This window comes from Pygoscelis adeliae, unplaced genomic scaffold (genome assembly GCF_000699105.1).
Source record: "Pygoscelis adeliae isolate BGI_AS28 unplaced genomic scaffold, ASM69910v1 Scaffold45, whole genome shotgun sequence".
In the NCBI taxonomy this organism is placed as follows: domain Eukaryota; kingdom Metazoa; phylum Chordata; class Aves; order Sphenisciformes; family Spheniscidae; genus Pygoscelis; species Pygoscelis adeliae.
This window is the reverse complement of record NW_008825114.1, coordinates 3930078-3939554: the sequence shown is the minus strand read 5'-3', so window position 1 is coordinate 3939554 and position 9477 is coordinate 3930078. Positions and strand designations below refer to the sequence as shown.

General features: G+C 39.5%; 1 protein-coding gene across 2 annotated transcripts in view; it reads left to right on the top strand.

Annotated features, from left to right (window-relative positions):
- The window catches only part of ZDHHC21 (zinc finger, DHHC-type containing 21), a 34961-nt gene continuing 25484 nt past the window's right edge, over positions 1 to 9477 (top strand). For both annotated transcript variants that reach the window (XM_009328059.1, XM_009328060.1), the window contains exons 1-4: positions 1 to 89; positions 3792 to 3995; positions 4801 to 4899; positions 7902 to 8013. In XM_009328059.1, coding sequence (XP_009326334.1) covers positions 3842 to 3995; positions 4801 to 4899; positions 7902 to 8013 — 365 coding nt within the window. In that variant the 5' untranslated portion in view covers positions 1 to 89; positions 3792 to 3841. The remainder of the gene's footprint in view (positions 90 to 3791; positions 3996 to 4800; positions 4900 to 7901; positions 8014 to 9477) is intronic.

The window sequence follows — 9477 nt, the reverse complement described above, 5'->3', positions numbered from 1 at the left end:
CAGAAGGTCATGATGAAAAACCTCCCTTTCTTGAGAATGGGGCCTTTTTTTGCATAGTTCCAACTTAATTGTGGAACTTGCCATCAAAGGTATGGGTTTGGGGTGTGTGTGTTTGTTTTTGTTCTCGTTTGTTTTTTTAATTATAAAAGCGAATAACGTCATGCAGGCAAAAGTTAGTCATGAAGTTATAAAAATTTGGGATATATTTCCATTATAGGCATTCTTACTGTTTTCTCCAGGATCTCTCTCACTGCCTATTGCTCATACATTATACTTAGCAGGTCACTCAGAAACAAGTATTTCAGTACTTATATCTCTCTGTTTTGTTTGTTGAGCTGTTACTTCCCCTTCTGAGGAAGTGCTGTGAAGTCATGGAATCTCTGCTGCTCTGGTAAGATGAAAAACAGACGGGTTCTTCAGTGGTCAGCAGTGTTTCTAGCTGCCTCTGTTTTTTTTGGCCTCTGTGTTTCTGTCAGTCTGCATGATTTCCCCTTTGTAAATACATGCTGGCTACTCCCAACCACCTTCTTGTCCTTCATGTGTTTGGAAACAGTTTCCAGGATTATTTGCTCCACCTTCCCAGGGATCAGGGTGAGGCTAGCAGGCCTGTAGTTGCCTGGATCCTCCTTCTTGCCCTTGAAAGCAGGGTTGACGCTTTCTTGAGTCCTCTGGAACCTCACCCATCAGCTTAAAACTTTCAAGCATGATTGAGAGTGGCTTCACAATGACAGGGCCGGCTCTCTCAGCACTCACGGTGGCATCTCATCAGGTCCCATGGAAGTGTTATGTCCAGTTTGTTTAAAGATTTCTTAATCTGATCCTCCCTCACTCAGAGTAAGCCTTTCTTGCTCAGACTTTCCCACTGCTCTCAGGGGCCTGGGATTCCAGAAGGCAGGTCTTACCCGTAAAGAGCCAGGTGAAGAAGGCGCTTTGACCTTTTTGTATCCTTTTACCAGGTACCCTGCCCCATTCAGCAGCAGGCCCACATTTCCCCTAGCCTTCCCTATGCTGCGTGTGTACCTGTACAAGACTTTCTGTTTGACCTTCATATCCCTCACCAGATTCAATTCCAGGTCGACTTTGGCTTTCTTAACGCCATCCCAGTACACTCAAACGGTGTTTCTGTGTCAAGTGTGTGCACACACTTGATGTGGCCCCACTTCACCTCTGTTTTGTTGATTATAAGATCTCTATTGTCCACATCACCCTGCATCCTTTGCTTGCAAACCCTGACCACCACTTCCTCCCTTGATCGTAGGTCACCACCTCCCTCTCTCATTGTTCCTAGTTTAAGCCTTCCCTTAGCAGATTGACCAGCCTGTTGGCAAAGATGCTTTTACCCCACATAGTGTCAGGTGGATCCATACCGCCTCCCCTGCAGTTCTTGATTCTCAGAGGAGGTCCTATGGATGTAAAAGCTGAGTCCCAGCTTTTGACACAAGCTGCACAACCACTTGTTGGTCTGTGGGATCTGTCTACTCCTCAAGTCCTTCCCCTTCACCAGCAGGATGAAGGAGACACCACCTGGTCCCCAGGCCCTGGCCCTCATACTCCAAGCCATGTAGTCATGCTTGATACGCTCTGGTCTCCCCTGGCCATATCTGTGGTGCCCATATGGAAGAGCAGCTGAGCTTAACAGTCTGAGGGCCAGACTACTACCAGTCTCAGTAATAGCCTACCCATGGTATCCAGGACCCAAGCCCCTGGCAAGCAAAGAAACCTTGCCAGGTGACACGTTGGGCTGGCAGAGGTGCCTCTGTCCCTGCAGCAGGGAGTTTCCCACCACTGTTCCTTGCCTCATCCTGCCCGCGCTGCCACAGGACTCGGGCACCGCCAGCTTGGAGGCTTCATTGGACAGAACTCCCCGTCTTTGCCTGCTGCCAGGGCTCAGAACCTGCTCTGTAGATCAGAGCTGCAAGCGGAGCAGCAACCATCCTCCTGGTGCCAAAGCTCACAAGCTCCCAGGCTTTACCAGACTCAGCATCTCCATGCACAGCCTGACAAGCTAAGGCTCTGCCTGCATCTCCTTGGTGCAGTGGGTATTCCGGTAGCTACAGGGTCTTGGAGGGGATCTGCTCCACCTCCTTTTCAGCATCCCTGATATGCAGTCTGTTCACCTCCTCCCACAGCTTCTCTGCTTGATGAGACAGATCCTCCATCAGTGCATGCTTAGAAGGATATAAAATGTTCTTTACTTCTAAACCTGCTGGTTGCCAAAGCTAACTTACAACAGAGACACATTAAGAACTGGCAGATTCAGGAGGATAATATTACATCATTTATATGCCTAGAGACTGTACATACATATGTAGTATATTAACACCATGTATACAACAGACTATGGTGCATGCATGCTACATATAGTAAAATTAAAAAAGAATAGTAAATATAGGCCTAAATAGTTTTTATGATTATCATGAACTTAAAAACAGTTTTAAGGACACAGGAGCTGTGTTCAGTATGCAACATGGGTTCATAAAACAAGTGTTAGTGAATTTGATGCATTTTTAGGATAAAAATAAGCACTTAATAATCGGCTATACTTGAATGGGAACACTTGCGCTGGAAGACAGCAAACAAAGGGTTATGATAAATAGTGCATAGGAGAAGTGTGGAAAAATGTCAGATGGCTTACTTGGGTCTGATTTTGATTAGAGATCTAGAAAAAGAAGAAAACGACATTAATGAAACTTGTGGATAATATTAAGCAGCGAAGTTGTGAATGCAAGTGAGGATAGACAAACACGAAACAAGCAAAACCCCTGGAAACAGAGATGTCTGACTGATGAACAAGACGAAATTTCAGTGCAACAAGTAGAAGCTGAAAGGAATGGAAGGAAATCCATCTGAGATGGACAAATCCCCTGAAGCCGAGAAATCAGGGAAACTGATGGGTAGGAGAGTAGCTTGGCGTTTATGTGTGTGTTGCAATATTAAGATATGTGTAGGAAGGTGGCCTGGCAAAAAAAGTAACAGTAGCAATCCTTCCCTTGAAGGTTCTGCTGAATAGTGCTTACGACTTAGTGCTGTGTGTTTATGAAGATCAGTTTATGAAGCTCTGAAGTTCATACTGTAGGACTTGGTGGGGTTTCTTCAGTCTAAAACAAAAAAGAACCCAGCAAGCTAAACTATCAGAATAGAAACCTTGATGTTTTAAGTGTGATTAACAGTGAGAAAACTTACTATTGTATGATACCTCTTAATGATCTACATGAATGATGTTAGGGTAGTGTGGTTCCTTTCTCTATTGGTTTGCTATAAATGCTGTGAAGGAGTTTTTTTGTGCAGGGAAAAACGACAAATTCCTAGGGAAGCTTGTGACTGTTTTAGCATACAAGCTTTTAAAAATAATCTTGAAATATAGTTGGGAGACTACGATAGATAGGTGGGATGAATCCTTGTATAACATAAATCATTCCCTGTATTTCTTGTTTGCTTTGCAACCTTTTCATTTTGATGGGAGACTTCTTTCCTTTAATGTTTATATCCTTCGCTGCTGCCAGCTGGCTGACCGTTGCTTGCTTTACCTATTAATAGTTTTCCCAGGTACTTGTTTCACTTGCACTTTGATGATGTTACTTTTTAGCAAGATATAACTAATTAATGAAATAATAAAATTCTTTTCCTGGTACTTGAACAGTGTATGTGAAATGTCTGTAAGTTTTCATTTAATTCCTTACATCAATAGCTGACAGGTTTTTTTTTTTCCTATTTGAATGTATGTGGAACCCTGTAGGTTGCATGATACTAGTTAATTTACTCTTTTTTTTTTTTTTAATTTATCTCTCTAGGATAATCTTTTCTTCCTGGGTTGTGACAGAGTATTACCTGTTTGTGTTCAATGGGACGACGAATTCACTTTGTGGTTGACCCTCAGGGTTGGTGCTGCATGGGCCTGATTATCTTTGTCTGGCTGTACAATACAATCTTCATTCCAAAAGTCATCCTTTTTCCTCACTATGAAGAGGGACATATTTCAGTTGTGGCAATTCTCTGTAAGTCAATTTAACTTAGCCCTTTTTTCTACTAGTAAAAATAGTATCTTTGGGCACTAGTTAACACATATGAGAAAGGTCAGAAAATAAAGAATAAAGGATAAAGACAAAGGACAAGATAAAGGATAAGAGTACTGGGACACATCCTACATTTTTGTGTTCTGAGAAGTTGAAACATTTCATTCATTTCAAAGGTGTTATGGTAAAACTTGTTCATGTTGCAACTGGGGAAAAACATTAATATGGCTTTCAGATCCTGTAGCTAGAACTTGTTCAGAATTTCAGGCCCACAACTCTTAGTGCTTGTCAGAATTTGGGGTGGTAGTACTGATGGTTGATAAACGGAGTTTTGTTAGTTTTGTCATACATCCCTGGATGGGTCAGCTAATATGAGTTATGCTAATAGGTTTTGCTGGGGAAAAAGCTTGGATTATAACTGGAACCAACTTTAAAGTCAAGGTGGACTGTTGAGAATGTCCTTTCACATAGAGGTTTTGAGGTGTAGAATGATTGTTTGATAAGACAGTGGAGGAACTTCTTAAATTCAGTAGTAAGGTCATAGTGGCATCCTGCTGGTGCTACCAAAACAGTGTTCACTGCTACCTTTTCCTCTCCCTTTTTAAGACTGGGGAGTACTTAATATTGTAGACTGCATAGGACCAAAAATATATCTGGAATTGAATGATAAGGCTGAGTAATTTCCGACTCATGGATGGATGCTGGAGCATCTATATTTTTGTTGCAGTGTATAGTAGATATTTTGTACACCTGAAAAAGACTAACAAAGGCATATTTATTTTTTCAGGTTATTACTTCTGCTCGTTGTTTTGTATAGCTTCATTACTAAGAGCCTCAGTAGCTGATCCAGGAAAGCTACCTGAAAACCCAAAGATACCAATTACAGGTACATTAAGTTGTTTCTATATAATTGAATAAAAATTATTTTAATGTCCTCAAAATAATTAGGAATCAATTTGGTTTTGTGAGATTTGATGGAAACCATGAGCTGTCTCTGCTGAAGCATTGTTAATGAAATTAAAATTGGTATGTCACTGTTTGTAACTTGTACATTTCTAGCACTTTCCCTTGTGTAGACTCAAAACTTCTTTTTCAAAAGTTGTATTCCATCAGAAGTTTAGTTATATAGGAACTTCTGCTAGGAAGGTTTTCCATGGGAAAAACTTTTTTGCATTCTAGGCTTTCAAACATATTGCTTATACTTCTAACTTGATAATATTTAATTAAAAATGTTTAGAGATGGTTAGTCATTATAATTCTACAGCTTTTTTCTACGTTAATTTATAAGATGTAGAAAGTGGTGGTAGAAGGTACTCTTACACTGGATTTTACCTGTGCATTTTTTACACACTTTTTTCAGTGGCTTACGTTTGTATGGGCTGTTAACCAAACAAATGTGATGCTAATTACACTGCGTTGCTATAGAGTAGCAACTTAACGTGTGAGAATTCCCTTCTGTCCTTGTGAATTTATCCCACAATTCCTGTATGGTATTCGATGCTCCAGAAATGGGAGGACATTTGAAACCTTAATAATTCTCCACAGAGAAAGCCAATATTTTTATGAACTGTTTGATACTACTAAGGTGCTTGTCTAATGCATAGAGCTTTTATGCAGCAGTTTAGAATGGAGTAGGGCTATTAAACAGCATGAGCTTTGTCACATTAACAGAAAATACTTTTTGAATGTAGAAAATGTATCAAATGCAGTGAGGGGTGAATATTTCAGTCTTGTCTTGCAACATGGTGGATGCCAGGAGTAACATTTTGCTCTCTCTTCCTGATGTTAGTGAGAATCTAGGATGATGTGTTTGGAAACACATGATCTGTGTAGCCTCAGCACTGATGCTACGATATGCACAAACTGGGCGGCAGATAGTAGGAAGGGATGTATAGAATCATAGAATCATTAAGGTTGGAAGAGACCTCCAAGATCATCGAGTCCAACCGTCAGCCCAACACCACCATGCCCACTAAACCATGTCCCTAAGCGCCTCATCTACCCGTCTTTTAAATACTTCCAGGGATGGTGACTCAACCACTTCCCTGGGCAGCCTCTTCCAATGTTTAACCACTCTTTCACTAAAGACATTTTTCCTCACATCCAATCTAAACCTCCCCTGGCGCAACTTGAGGCCATATCTCCCTGGGATTCAGATGTGAAACAGTGATTGCAGAAAATCTCATGTCAGTGTTCTTTCTGCTCCTGGTAACTGAGCCTTTGATCCAGTAAAATGAAAGGTGGCTCAGACTTGGGTTCTGCAGTCAGAGTTCTTGCTGCAGGAAGAACAACATGGATTCTGCAACCTGAGCTGAAGAATGAACACTCTGTACAGTTACAGACAATTACATTTATGACTGAATGTTCATTTACCTGCAACATACTAGGACCAGTACAAATTCCCTTTGTGCGCAAATGTTTCTTTCTCTTTTAAGTGATCCCTTTGAATAGCTCTCCAACCTCTTCACGCTCCATTCATTTTGTATGGCAGTGATACTTCATAGATACTTCTGAAGATGGAACACTTAGACTTGACTGTGACATTGATATTATGATTTGGTGTGTGCTATATCAAGGGTTTTGTACTTTCTAAAGTAGCACTTCAGTTCTCTGGTATTCTCTAGGTTGACAGGAAGATACATTTTTGCGTGGTATAAATTGTGTTCAGAAATGAGGTTGGGGTGTTTCTGAACTCTGCTGGTAGCTACCCTATTAGGGAGTGACACCTTTGTGACACTGGATTTATGGTAACAGATTGTAAATCAGTTTCCATCTGGCATTATTACTAGTTTAATGATCTCAGATGTTGGGCTTCCTTACTTCCAGTGTCCCAATGTTATTTTGCAGCAAGAAAGACAAGATTAGAGCTGCCTGCAGGTGGCTCACAAATGCTAAATTTAGCTTTATTTTGTTTATACAGGGACAATGCTTTACCATAGAAAATTTCAGAATGCCCTACTGTAAAAACTAAGCTTATTTTTTTTCCCCTGGGATTTAAGAAATTTCTCGGCATCAAAAAAGTTCTATTTATGTAGAAACAACCAGTCAAAGTATTTAAGATTCTCAGTCATGCACCTGTTTTCCTTAAAGACAGAAAATACTTCCATTTTGCGAATGGAAGTATTACAGTGTTGGTGTGATTTGTTTGCCATGTGAAGATTAACTTTCTGAATATTATAATTTGAATTCTCATTTTCAAAGGCTTCCTCTAATTTGGGTGGTGCAATCTGAGATAAATTATAGCTAAGCTGAGCAATAGTAGCTCCTGGTAGTTTCAGCTACTCAGTATCTCTGGACATCAGCTTAAAGAATCTCACATTGGGCATCCAAAAATAGTGTATAATTTTGAATACAAGCCTATCCTCTATCTGTTCTTTGGTTGCCTTATGTGTAAAATTGCATGTTGAGAGATGCAGGTCGTAAAATGCTTTGAGATGGAAGATGCTTCTGAAGTGTTCATTGCATGTTTTATGTCAGTTAGCTAGCTTTGACAAATTCGAGTAGCAGTATTTCCTCAGGAGGTTTTGGAATGGCAGGGAGGTTGCACGATGGTTCTCTAGCAGATATGTTTTTTCACAGTAGATGTGTAAGAAAATAATTGAATTATGGTCTTCCTTGTTTGAGTGACAGCTTTTGTGCTGTAATAATTATTCCCTATAAATATATAGGAGGAGAGAGGATTTTGGAGAAGAAAACTGTCACAGAGTGGCAGTAATATATTCCAGTTTAATTAAGGTGACAGTGGGAAAAAAGTTTTCTATATGCTGCTTACCCTTCTCAGATCATAGTAAGAATTTTTTTCTCTTTGAATCACTAGCATACAGATTTATCATGAGCGTGCTGTACTGAGTTTAAATCTCTCTAAGGCATCTTTACATTTTCACCTAGAACGAGAATATTGGGAATTATGTAACAAATGCAATATGATGAGACCAAAGCGTTCACACCATTGCAGTCGTTGTGGACATTGCGTGAGGAGGATGGATCACCACTGTCCGTGGTAAGACCAGGACATTGGGTCTAACAGTCTGCTGTTGTTTTAGTGAATCATTTCAAAGTTCACGGTCTTGACTATTGCTCATTTGTCGTATTTTTTCCCCAATAGTGCTTAATCATTTAGGCATTTAGAGCAGGGAAAGAACAGCTTTGAGCCTTTCTTATGTCTACAAATAAAACTGACAGTAAGAACTGTTGCAGTGTAACATTTTATCATTGTCAAATTGTTATATGCCATATAGTTTTGGAAAATTCATGTATTTTGTTTAAAGAATTGGAATTTTTACTCCCAGAACTGATCTCAACATAATTAATTTGTACATTCCAGATTTATTTCATTTGTTGCAATTTAGTTTCTGATGCTGGAAAAAAGTATTTTTTGTAGGAAATTAAACAATATGTTTCTTGGATTGAAATAAAAGATTCCAATTTCAACATAAGAGGGGATGCTCTTTATAATAATAAAAACAGATTATGATTTCAGACAGTTTTTGGTTTTTAGTTTACTGAATGGCTGTGCTGAGTAGAAAATGTTATTGACTCATATCATGCCCCACTTGTCATAGCCTCTCTGATTTTGTAGTGAAATTGCCTATTTTAGTGTTCTCTAACTAGTTTCAGTCAAAATGAACTAGGCTGGCTAAAATTCTCTATTTAAACTGATTGTAGCTTAAAATGAAAACAAACTCTTCTGTCAGTAGTTCTGAGGTATCATTTCCAGCAAGACAGCAATGATGAACTGCGGAGGACAGAATTGACATCAGGATCCTCCTGTGTTGATTTAGCCATTTTTCAAACTACCCTTTTTGACAATCACTACTTCAGAAAATAGTGCCAGTGTAGTGGTTTTGTCATTATGGCTTAGCTTGGTACTGATGTCTGTGCCAATGCTTGCATGAAATTGCACCCCAACCACATTTTTGCATCAGTGTAACTTCTGTGAAGCAGACTAGACATAGATTTCAAAGGTTTTGAATCTTGTACTTAAGATTTCTAGAATCCTTGTGATTCCTTTACTCCTTTATGTTGGAGTACGCAGAAGGAGCTTCTGAATAGAGATGCCTGTTCTGTCTTCTGCGTGTTAGGCTCCTTCCTAAGTCATGCTTATTTGTCATTGGGGTACCCTGTGACTGCATTTATTTCAAACCATTCATTTGCAGTTTTTGGACTCCACATAGTTCACCACCACTGAAATACGTTGAGTAGCAGAAGATAATACATATTACTGTGAAATTTTGCATACTTAAAAAAAATAATTTTGTTACTTGAGTATTACTTAAAATTGTTGGAGTATCTTTGCTATATGAAGATATGGAGAAATATGTCTCCTGTTCTAAGCAGTGATCTCAGTAATGCAACCTACACTTTAAGTGGCAGTGTAAGGAAACCACTCTCTACAGTAACTGCCATCTCTAACATAGAGACCATCACTTTGATTAAGAATGGAGTGATTAGTCAGTAGTTCTTA